Source organism: Propithecus coquereli, unplaced genomic scaffold, assembly GCF_000956105.1.
Source record: "Propithecus coquereli isolate 6110/MARCELLA unplaced genomic scaffold, Pcoq_1.0 Scaffold7, whole genome shotgun sequence".
In the NCBI taxonomy this organism is placed as follows: domain Eukaryota; kingdom Metazoa; phylum Chordata; class Mammalia; order Primates; family Indriidae; genus Propithecus; species Propithecus coquereli.
Genome location: NW_012153062.1, coordinates 4957477 through 4969928, shown reverse-complemented (window position 1 = coordinate 4969928; position 12452 = coordinate 4957477). Strand labels below are relative to the sequence as shown.

General features: G+C 45.7%; 1 protein-coding gene across 2 annotated transcripts; it reads right to left on the bottom strand.

The window, feature by feature from the left end:
- Positions 1 to 480: 480 nt before the first annotated feature.
- On the bottom strand, positions 481 to 12195 carry F3 (coagulation factor III (thromboplastin, tissue factor)). Of its 2 annotated transcripts, XM_012661114.1 has the most exons (6): positions 11931 to 12195; positions 10629 to 10740; positions 6149 to 6348; positions 3307 to 3485; positions 2539 to 2698; positions 481 to 897 (listed from the first exon to the last, which is right to left on the bottom strand). In XM_012661114.1, the coding sequence occupies exons 1-6, from the start codon at positions 12025 to 12027 to the stop codon at positions 761 to 763; spliced, it is 885 nt and encodes a 294-aa protein (XP_012516568.1). In that variant the 5' UTR covers positions 12028 to 12195; the 3' UTR covers positions 481 to 760. The 2 variants fall into 2 exon arrangements, with proteins under 2 accessions (XP_012516568.1, XP_012516569.1); XM_012661115.1 differs by lacking the exon at positions 2539 to 2698 and having other exon boundaries at positions 772 to 897; positions 11931 to 12142.
- Between the last annotated feature and the right edge of the window lie 257 nt (positions 12196 to 12452).

Sequence of the window (12452 nt, the reverse complement as noted above, 5' to 3'; positions counted from 1 at the left end):
AAAATCCCCATATACAAAACCTTTTTAAAAAGTATATAAATATTTATAATGTTGACCATAGATGCTTTAAGTACCTTAAATCATAAACTCTGTATAGTTTGTTAGTAGTCTTATAAAAATATATTTAGCTCTCAAACGTTTAATCATCACCACATAAGTCAGTTAAAGTCAGTTAAAGTGCTAACCTCTAATGCATATTAGAAAGGTACCCAAAATAGAATTCTCCTGCATTTTACACATTAATATAAAGTTTGCCAATTGTTTTGAACTTTCAAATGTACTCCTAAAAACCAAAAAGAACCTAAACACCGTATTACAGACATACGTTAGAAAAATCCTAGAAAAGTCCACCCAATTTCCATTTTACTTGCCTACATAGTTTGAAGTCAGCCTCTCGAAAGCTCTTCAAAAGTCCACCCAGGAATTTTTAAGGCATTTGTTCATTTGTTTTTCCTTGGGTGACCTGGTTTCTCCTTGAGTGCAGAATATATAATCTAAAGCATGATATGTGCAAAGGTGCTATAGTGTTAAAAAATTAAAACATTGGTTGTACCGTTCATTACATTTCAAAGTGACTAATGCCGATGTCAAAATAAGAATGCTAATTGTAATAACAGGTTATATCAAGAGCTTTTTCGAAACCAAGGGTCTTTATGCTCCAAAATACTCATTTGTGTTTCCATATAGTCTCTTAATAAAAGTTCCTGGTCACAGTGCAATACAGCATTTGCAGTAGTTGGCACCTGCCACAGTGCTTCCTTTACGCAACATTCAGTGGGGAGTTCTCCTTCCCACTCGTCCCCGCTCTTGCCTTTCTGCACTTGTGTAGAGATATAGACAGGACGATGATAAGGATGATGACCACGAACACCACTGCTCCAATGATGAAGAACATTTCTGAAAAATAAAAGGCACCAAGTCAACTTGGAGAGCTCAAATCCCATTTATCAGTGGGCAGAGTTGAGGGCATAACTCCAAATTACACCAGCCTGCTTTTGCACAACTTGAAATTTCTTTCTTCCACTCTTTCCACCACACTTAGATTAGGAAAGAATTTGTCAAACCCTAGGTGTTTTAGAGCAATTGACAATGGCTAAAAGCATTTAATGGGCATTTAATAAACTGAGTAATGTTCACAGAAAAGATACACATAGTTGGAAGTAAGAACAGCTGTGGGAAACAAGTGGCTAAAAACGGTGCTGAGATTGGTGGCAATGGTTATAGTAGCAGATGAAGTGTAAGTGCAAAGAGGGAGGTCCCAAGTGCTACCAGGACTCAGGTGAAGAAGCGATGATGACTGTTGGTGCAGAAAGAAGGCTTCATGGTGGAGGCAGCATTTCAAACGCCTCTCGAAGAACACATGGCAGCAGATAGAGAAGAGGCAGAAAGAGAGATCTGGGTGTGCTCAAAGGCAGAATTAGAGCTGGGCTTTAGGACGATGTCCCTGAAGGCTGTGAGTAGGACGGGCCAAAGGGGTGCAGGACCAGAGAGAAAAAGAGCCCTCTCCTTCTGTCAATGGCAATAAATAGAAGGGAATAGTTTATGTAAAAGTGTTTTAAAAGGCTGGGCATGGTGGCTCACGCCTGTAATCCTGGCACTCTGGGAGGCTGAGGCGGGAGGATCACTTGAGGCCAGGAGTTCGAGACCAGCCTGAGCAAGAGCAAGACCCCGTCTCTACTAAAAATAGAAAAATTAGCCAGGCGTGGTGGACCAGCCAGGTGCCTGTAGTCCCAGCTACTCGGGAGGCTGAGGCAGGAGCATTGCTTGAGTCCAGGAGTTTGAGGTTGCAGTGAGCTGAGATAAAGCTACTGCACTCTACCCTGGACAACAGACTGAGACTCCAAAAAAAAAGTGTTCTAAAATTTTTAAATCTCATCTTAGCAAGGAGCTAGGTCATCACTACTATCTTCAGACTCTTTTGTTCCCTGAAAGTACTCAGAACACTTTCCCTATAAAGCCTGTGGGAGACTCACAGGCTTTCAGCCTCATGCATGTGTCTGGATGCCCACAGGACTTCTAGTTAGGGACCATTCCTCAGCCAGTGAGTCCAAGCTCCAAATGTGTGTCAGCCATAGGCACGCACATGGGTATATTTTATATACTCAATTCCTTCCCTTGACGGGTTAGACTTTATATTCTTGTGGCAACAACCCATAGTCACAAATGTCTATCAAGTGCTGCTGCAGCTGGTCTAGAATCACTGCCCCCTTCCCCAACATAGATCAGAATTTAAGAATGAAAAATGCCCAGAGAAATCTGTGACTTGAGGCTAAATCTTAAACATGATTTGTGTACCTAGTGCTCACCAGAGTCTGGCACATGGTGGGTGTTCAAGAAAATGCTTGCTAATACAAGGGAACAACATTTGGCAATGTTTCTAAATGCTTAAAATCTTAAGAGTACCAAAAGCAAAACCAAAAAACATCTAAGGCAGTCGCTCCCTGAATAGTTAACAAAAGAAGTGCATCGTGGCTCCGAGGGCGGAGCTAGTCCTCGAAGGCACCCATGCCTCCCAGAATGACAGGCAGAGCCGCTCACCTCTGAGTTGGCCTTTCCCTTGGCTTGTGCACTCAATGGGGCTTTCTGGACTCTTCTGGTTAGTTCTTCGGGATGGAATTACTGCTTGAACATTGAAACAGTAGTTCTCTCCTTTATCCACATCAATCGAAAACTCATTAGTGTTTGTCTTGGCTGTTTTCTGTGAAAAGATAAAGAGTTCTTAATTCATCTGGGCTCAGAGTGAATTCTTTTCCCCTTATTAAGTCACTGTGGAAGTAAAACCCTAAGCTCTAAGCAAAGCATACACGGGCATATGTGACATATGAAGGATTAGAAGTGACTTGGCTAATCAGTTCCCTTGATCACTGCTAAAAATGCCTTTTCCAAGACTGAAAATATCCAATTTAGGTATATCCAACCCAATTTATCCCCTTCAGAAGATATTAATATCTGCAGTGAAGAAAAAGGAAATATTAGTCATTGAGCAGAAAACAAACTTTGTCTCCGAGCTCCTTTACAGAGGGAGAAATGTGAGAGTTGACGGCACCCTTAGTGATGATCTGCCCAGCCCCTGAGGACCCTGGGTCTCCAAGGGGGCCCTGCCCAAAGTCACAAGCAGCTCAGAGTCACAGGTAGAACCAGGACCTGTTGTCCGCCCCCCACCCAAGCAGGCACCCCTCCCACTCTACCACACCACCCGCTCATAACCCCCGTTCTGCTAGTTTTGAACTGGGTTTGAAGAAGTGGGCTGTAAAACCAAGGAGTCACAATTTAAAACAAGTCATAAAAACATGAGAAAATTCTCACCTTTCCTGTACTTAAAGCTTTCCAATAATAAAGTGTATAGTTTAAGTCCTTGCCAAAAACATCCCGGAGGCTCAGGAATGTGCCATTCATTCTGACTAAGGTACGTGCATCTTGTACTATCACATTCAGTTTTGTACCAACTTGTTCAAAACTCTGAATTGTTGGCTGTCCAAGGTTTGCTGAAACAAAGGAAATGAGCTTGGGTGGAATCAAAGAATTCTGTACAAAGTAAAACCCTATTTATCACAGTTAACAACTTATCTCTCATATAAAACCGCAGTGTTGAATCAAATCCCTGATAGCAGTAGGCTTGGTGGCACCAGCGCTAAATCCCAAGACTATAGGACTCTATGGCAGTCTTGTCCAATGTTCGACGGGAATGCAATGGGAGCCACAGACATAATTTTAAAGTTCCTTGTAGTCACATTAGAAAAAGTTAAAAAGAACAGGTGAAATTAATTTTAATAATATATTTTATTTAACCAAATACAGTTGACCCTTGAACAACATGGGTTTAAACTGCACAGGTCCACTTATACACAAATGTTTTTCAATAAATTTATACCAAGTGTGCCTCCCTCTCCTGCCTACCCTTCCACCTCCTTCACCTCTTCCGCCTCTGCTGCCCTGAGACAGCAGGACCAGCCCCTCCTCTTCCCCCTTCTCCTCTCAGCCCACTCAACACGGAGACAATGAGAACAGAGACCTTTACAATGATCCACTTCCACTTAATGAATAGTAAATATATTTTCTCTTCCTTGTGATTTTCTTAATAACACTTTCTTTCCTCTAGCTTACTTTACTTAGGAATACAGTATATAATACATGTAACATACAAAATATATGTTAATCTACTGTTATCAGTATGGCTTCCTGTCAACAGTAGGCTATTAGTAGTCAGGTTTTTGGGGAGTCAAAAGTTATACTTGGATTTTTTTTTTTTTTTTGAGACAGAGTCTCACTGTGTTGCCTGGGCTAGAGTGCCGTGGCGTCATCCTAGCTCACAGCAACCTCAAACTCCTGGGCTCAAGCGATCCTCCTGCCTCAGCCTCCCGAGTAGCTGGGACTACAGGCATGCGCCACCATGCCCGGCTAATTTTTTCTATATATTTTTAGTTGTCCAATTAATTTCTTTCTAATTTTAGTAGAGACGGGGTCTCGCTCTTGCTCAGGCTGGTTTCGAACTCCTGAGCTCAAACAATCCGCCCGCCTCGGCCTCCCAGAGAGCTAGGATTACAGGTGTGAGCCACCGTGCCCGGCCTATACTTGGATTTTTGACTGCACAGGAGGTTGGCACCCCTAATCCCAGCATTGTTCAAGGGTCAGCTGTCTATATCTGGAATATTATCATTTTAACATGGAATTAGTATTTTTCAAGATGTAGCGTATATTTCAGATATGTTGCATTAGCCACATTTTAGCTGGTCAATAGCCACATGTGGTTAGTGGCTGCTGCATCGAACAGTGCAGTAGTGTAAGGTTCCACATTCTAGGTACAATAAATTTAGGGCTGTGGGCAGGCCCAGGATATGTCCTTGGTACCGCACGGAACTGGTTTTAACCACTGGGTCTCTATAACGGCTCAATTATTTCATGTGCTTTGGTTGAATGACAGTAAAACAAACACCAATTCTGGGCAAGTCACAGGGCAAAGTGTGTGTGTATGTGTGTGTAGACATAAATATGCAAAATATTTTCTACCTTGTACCAACGATGGATGTGAAGTGGTTTATCAAAAACTCAAGAACTAAAAGGAAATCGCAAGGATGTCATCAACTGCGGGGAGAATGAGTATCAGTGATCCTGCAGAGTCACTGGAGGTGACTGTCAATGTATCTATACTCCAGCCCAGTGCCTTACGCGACACACTGGTAGAAGCACTGGCGGGGTTTGCCTCTGGGGAGGCAGCTACACTCACCTGGGGAAAGGCCCCCTATTTAGACCCTCGAAGTAGGTACTAAGGGAGTATGGATGGTGGATTATCCATCGACCCCTCCTCCCCGCCCCAACCTGAGAAACTGTTCTCTCTCCCTGGGCGGTTGTCACAGGGGTAAATATAGAAACCTAATAATACAACACTTTCGTTCTAATCAGCATGCCTTACAAGAGGAGTTAATTTCACTCTTCCCAATGTGCTACATGTTCGCATGTAAAATACCTAGCTCAGAACCACAGTCCTGAGATGAGAATTTAAATCTCCTACTGGACGTGAATTCTCTGCATTCCCTCACTAGATCCCAGGGTTGGCTTACTGGGGCAAAGGCTCAGGAGGAACGCAGTCCACATTTCCAAGAGCAGCTTGAGGGAGGCAGGCTGAGAGCTGGGCAGGTGCCGGCACATCACGAGATTAAATCTCGGCCAAGTGATTGGAAAAAGTCAGCGAGCCTAATCATGGGCTCAAAGGGAAACTGGACTTTCCCCATGGGTCTATGACCGCCTGTGAAAAATCCTAAACTGGAATCTTTGGTCTGATGATGGGACAGAAAATTCAGGATATATGATATATATAAAGAAAAGCTGAAACCCCAGGCTTGGTGGAGTTCCTGCCCCTACCACCACCACCCCACACACATTCAGCTGGTTACTGGTGGGGTCTGGGGACAGACTGGTGGAGAAAGTGACTTGATGACACTGTTATCAACTCCAAAGCTCACATGCGGTGAAACTTCTACCACATTCGGGCTGTGTGAAGAGGGCTGTGGTACTTATCAGTAAAAGAGAAAGAAAGTGTGTTCATGGATAAATATTTTTTATCTAATGGCCTCTAAGGGTCACAAGGTCACGAGAATTTTCAGAAGTTTATAACAACAAGAATAAAGGTATTACAAACCGAGCTACTTACTCTCCAGGTAAGGTGTAAACTCTGGGGAGTTCTGATAGGGAGGTTCCCCCGCAGACCCCACGGCATCTACGTTCCCTGCCGGGTAGGAAAGGACCCGCGCCAAGTACGTCTGCTTCACGTCCTGCACAATCTCGTCAGTGAGGTCACATTCTGTGTCTGTTGTGTAGAAGCATTTGCTTTTCCAATTTCCAAATTTAGAACTAAAGAAAGGAGAAAATGAAGAAAAAGAAATGGAACATTATGATTTGCACCCAACAAGACAGACCGATTTCTGGCTGTGGTCTGTGCTGACAAGAGCTCCACAACCAGTCCCAACAAGGCGTTTACTGTGCTGAGCACTCGAGACGCGTTTTGAGTCCTCACAGCACCCTGGGGGTAGGGGCTTTCTAATTAGCCTTGTTTTTACAACAAATAAGGCAACTGAGGCCAGGGGTGGTGGCTCGCACCTGTAATCCTAGCGCTCTAGCTACTCGGGAGGCCAAGGCGGGAAGATCACTTGAACTCAGGAGTCTGAGACCAGCCTGAGCAAGAGCGAGACCTCATCTCTGCTGAAAATAGAAAACGTAGCTGGGTGTGTGGTGGTGCTCGCCTGTAGTCCCAGCTACTCAGGAGGCTGAGGCAGGAGGATCGCTTGAGTCCAGGAGTTGAAGGTTGCAGTGAGCTATGATGATGCTACTGCACTCTCCCCAGGGTGACAGAGCGAGACTCTGTCTCAAAAATAAATGAAGAAATAAATAAATAAGGCAACTGAGAAAAAGTGAGATTGGGTGACTAGCTCAAAAATCACACAGCTGATCTCCATCAAGATCATTATACCTATTTATTATATCACATTACATCATTTATTACATCACATCCTATATTCTAAGAGAATACAGTCTATGTAGTAACAAACTCTGTATAATAACATATTATATATATTATAGTCTATCATGACCATTATTAGTGTGGTTATATTAATCATTTATTGACTCTACTATATGCCAGGTACTGTACTGGGCCCTTTAGACATGTTTCTTCATTTGATACAATCATTCTCAGAAGGTATTGGATTTTTTTTACACATAAGGACCGTGAAGCTCAGAAGCGCTAAGTAACTTGACCAAGGTAACACAGCTAATGAGAGGCAGAGCTGGGTCTGTTCGCTTCATCATTCCATGTGCTTCCCTCACTTCTCCAAGATGTGAATGCATCTCACAAAGATTACAGAATTATGGTACAGGTAGCATCTGTCTAGCAAAGTCTGAGACCAAAAGGCTAAAGACAGATCTTTCTTTGGTAAGACATCATTGAAAAAGAAATAATCTAAGGAACTTCTACTAGAAATGAAATTCTTCTAAGGGACCAAAACAATTCATAGGTCAGGTGTCACCGCAACTTGAACCATGAACTTCTATTCTCCGGAAAGTGACGATTATGCTGCTCTTCCTTTCCACACCTTCGACTGTCACAGCGCAACCCCACTTGCTCTGGGATCGCTAGATCTCCTTTCTGCGTGCTTATCTCTCCCTCCCCTGGCCCCCAGCACAGGTACCTCCAGAACACGCTCCACGCACAGGCCGCTTTGTACCAGGGTCCGCACTCTGCGCTCCCCCACCCCAACAACAGCAGGGCTTTAGGGCCTTGCTGCGTCTTAGTTTGCATTTACAGGTTGAATTAATACATCATTGGGGGTAAATAAGTCACCATATGAATTCAATTGTCTAAATCCATACATAACAGCCATTAATATGTATTATTTAAAAATTCGAACTAAATAACAAGGCTGATTTGGGTAAACACGTTCTTTATCCTAAAATGCACAAACTAAGATTGATTGAAATATTTTGGCTTCTTATATTTCAATTTTTAATTCTAATAAAAGTAGAGAGCTTATTTTGGTCCAGAATGACCAAAATACATTTTTATGATATCATTTCCATGTCAAAAGCAAATGAGACCATGATGATTCCTTTCCATCGCTATGGCAAACAGCTGTTCGCACACCGAGAGAAAGACTCCGTTGGCCTCTGCAGCTGCATACCATCTGACAGATACAAGATTTGGTTCCTCCAGCTCACAAGCAGGGACCATGTACTCCAGGGCAAAATTTAGCACAAGGGTCTATACAGTATTGCTGCAAGTAATAAATCGTGGAAACAGGTAACGAAGGGGCAATTCTATATAAATTCTTCAGAAGGCCATTAGCAGCATTAACACTTTAAAAACCTTCGAGATTCCTCTAGGCATTTCCAAACCCCCTGATTTGGATATAATAAAAGTCCTTCCTGAGTTACTAAAAAATTCCAACGAAATACAAATTGTCATTAATTTAGTTGCAGGTTGTTTTCTAGAAGCTTTGCAAATTCAGCTTTAGAATTTAGAACATTCCCATGGAATGAATATTACTGGTGATGGTTTGGTGCTAAGGTCCGAGCCAATAACATTTCCTAACCACCACTGAAAACTTTTTGCAAAGGGGAAGATGCAGCCAGAGCTCCAGGTGGGGGCTTTAGCACAGCAGCGGTGCCTGTGGCTAGAGCCCGGCTTCAGTAGCCAGGGTGCAGGCTGGAGAAGAAGGCAGCCCTTCAGATGCTTCCTCGAGGGAAGGAAAACAGGCAGGGAAGGAGCCCTACTGGAGATGCAGTGGGCAAGGCTCTCCTCCCTTCTCCTAGCTTTGGGGCCTCCCATCACACTGTGGCAGAGCCATCTGAGGAGTTGGTAGTATGGTGTACTGGGGAGATCTCGGTTCCAGAGCCCATGCAGAGCCAGCATGGGCACTCAGCATCAGTGCAGTCAGGAATAAATCCCTTCCTTCCCAGGGCAATAGTTTCCTAGTCTGTAAAATGACTGCTCTAGCCCTTTTAACCAGGAATCCCATTTACCCCTGGGGCAGGCAGGTGAAGAGTGCAGGTCTCAGGCAAGGCTGATGGAACTGCTCCCAGGTCCTCCAGCACAGCAGCAAGAGTGTGGGGAGATTGCCCTTGTCCACAGGGGCACCCTGAATCTGTGGGCACCCCCAAGCTGTAGCCCTGTGAGTCTGGTGTTTGCAGATTAGGGGCTGTGCTCATTTAAATAATGGCAGCCTTATAAAGTCCAAGAACTTAGAGTTAGCAAAGGCTTATGTTTACAAATCAGGTAAATCATAAATATATTCCCACATGTCCCTCAAACATAAGACTGAATATATTTAGGACGTAAGCATTCCTCCCCAAATCTAATTTTCACTATCCAGAAGGAAAGTGGTTCCCAAGGTAAACTTCAGGTCTGTATCAGAGAAATTACTTACTAATTCTCAATCAGAGGAATCTGAATTGACAAGTTTGACCATAATTGTAGTCATTTTCTCAGGTTATGACATTCCTTTCTCTCTCTCTCTCTCTCCCCAAATACACACACACACACACACACACACACACACTTGAGCATACAGATTCTCCTCCCTGTTGGTTTGGCAACAGTCATCATGAAGTTCAGTTTGAAAAACAAGAACATCCGCCTAAAAGACCCACCCCATAACTAGAACATTTCAGAAACCAAACACTTGCCAAGAATATGGTGAAAACCATCAAGGAAGACATAACCTTTAGATTGAATGTGATGAATTACTGGCTCCCGGGGAGAGCTGTCGATCAGAGATGAGACCCAGTGAGCAGAGCAGCCCAGACAGCGGAGGGTGCGGACGGCGAAGTGTTTCTTCGCGGTTCAGTGACTCACGGATTTGGCCTCCTCCACCAAGATCATGTGTGCTACCAAATTTTGATTTACAGAGTCCAAAGATTAATGAATCAAACACTGCTTAAGGGCAATGTATACATCAGAATTCCTCCCCACCTTTTCCCTAACTTGTTAGACATGGCTCACGGTCTAGACGGCAAAGGAAGAAGACATGTGCTCTTAGATGAGATTAATCTAGCATCGATCCAGAAGCATACTTCAGGGCCTACTCAAGAAGGTTCACCTCTCCACAGCTTATATTAAGCTTATGAATATTCCCATCATTTCCAAAAACAATTTAAACATTCTATCACTTTAAGACCCAGAAATGTTGCAGGCTTGATAGAGTGTAACACTGGCCAGCATATTACCATAAATGCCCTCTTCTTTGCCTTCTGTTAAATAATCTCATGCAGTAATCAGCTTTAAAGACATTTGTGGGCTGGGTGTGGTGGCTCACGCTTATAATCTTAACACTCTGGGAGGCAGAGGTGGGAGGATCGCTTGAGCTCTGGAGTTCAAGACCAGCCTGAGCAAGAGCGAGACCCTGTCTCAGTCATCATGGCACACACCTGTAGTCCCAGCTACTCGAGAGGATGAGGCAAGGGGATTGCTTGGGCCCAGGAGTTTGAGGTTGCAGTGAGCTACGATGACGCCACTGCGCTCTACCCAGGGTGATAGAGCAGGACTCTGTCTCAAAAAAATTTAAAAAAGACTTTTGTGTTCAGCATAGGAGAGTAGAAACATCAAAAACCTTAATTTTCTTTTTTTGTACCTAGCTTACCTTATCTGAACAGTGTAGACCTGATCGATGGGTTTGGGTTCCCACTCCAAAATTGTCTTGAAATTAGTTGATTTCCAAGTTAAATTATATGCTTCCACTACATCTGTAGTGCCTTTAAACAACAGAGAAACACCTATTATTATGTGCACTTCTCAGCATATGACTTTGAGTTGGCAATATAAAACACCTTTCCACCCTCCCATCACCATAAACTTCACATTTTGTTTTTAACCACAAAAGCTTCATTACTGAATTATTGAGGGAAAAAATTTTCAAATTTCTTCCTAGTATTTCCTCATGGCAACATCTACCTTATCACCCATGGAAATGAACAAGGACCTTGAAATTCTCCTTTGAAATTATTTATGGGGAAAGCCTTCTCATAACTTGACCAAGAAACAAAGCCCAGAGCCATCAATGTGCCAGCGTGTTCAGGCCCCCCTTGGGAAGCCCAAGATTCAGGTTCAACCCACCAGGGAAGGCCAAGTAAGAAGGGCTTACAATAAATTATGGAAAAAGGCAAATCCCACATGCATGAGAAGTTAGGACTGCATACAAATGAAAAGAGCCAAATTTGATTCTTTCCATTTTTATCTGAAATGTCTCTATACTGAAACTTCCACAGAGACCAAGGTGGCTGTGTGGCCGGTCACACCATCGGCTGTATTCGATCAGCATGCTTTATCATTAAGGCCTGCTTTGTCAACAGGCAGCAGGCCCGGGCTCTGCACAGCCCCGGGCTCTGCACAGCCCCGAACACCGAACAGGCATATGGGGCACGCACAATGCCGTACCTGCTCCAACCCAAGCAACATTTGGCAAAAGGACTGCCTACACTCAAATCTAAAACACAGACAACCAAGAAAAGACCAAGGCTGCTCTTCATTAAGGGAAGATGCACATATAATGAAAGATGATGTCCAAACCTTTGCACGCTGACCTGTGCAGATGCGGACCGACGTCCCATCACCTTCAAGGTCGCGATTCCCTGGGAAACTTTCCCCAAGGTTAAAGAGGGAGCCAAAAACCCGCTTATGCAACAACAATGGACGCCCAGAGCAAACACCTCTAGCAAAAGGGGCAGCCGGGTCTGGGGCGCCAACTACTCCGTGCAACTCCCGCCGGCGCGCGTCGGGGCCCAGGTTCATTCAAACGTGGCTCGGTGAGCGCAGCCGAGTCCCGCAGATGCGGGGGACACCATGGGGCACTCGGGGGACCCAGAGCGAGCCCGCCGACAGCCAGGACTGTCCCCTCCCTCCTACGGGCAGCGCGCCCAGACTCCTGGGAGCTGGTGCTACTCACCTGAAGCGCTGACCACCTGGGAGAGGGCCCAGCCGAGCAGGACCGTCCGAGCGACAGCGGTCCCCTGCGGGACCCGGGGCCAGGCAGGAGTCTCCATGTCCACGAGCTGGCGACGAGGTCGGGTGGGTTCCGATGCACCCTGGAGGCCGGGGAGGGCGGGCTTTAGGCACCCAGGGTCGGCCCAAGAGAGCGGGATGGGGCGCGGGGAGCCCCGAGTCTGGGGAAGCCCGTGCCCGGCGCGCTATAAAGGGCCGCGCGGACGCCCGCGCCTCGGCCGGCCCCCGGCGCCCGCCCCGCCCCGCCCCGCCGCCCTTCCCAGCTCCCCGCCCCCGGCCCGGGTCACTCGCCGCCGCGGAGGGCGGCCCCGGCCGTTCCACACCCCTGCCCCGCCTCCTCCCCGTAGGAAACTCCGGGACCCTGCAAGCGGTGACTCACCGTGATTCCACCACGCCGCCGAGCGCCGAGCTGCCCTTGCGCCGCGGGCGGGCCCAGGTGCTGCGGGGGCCCAGGTGTCCCCGGGTT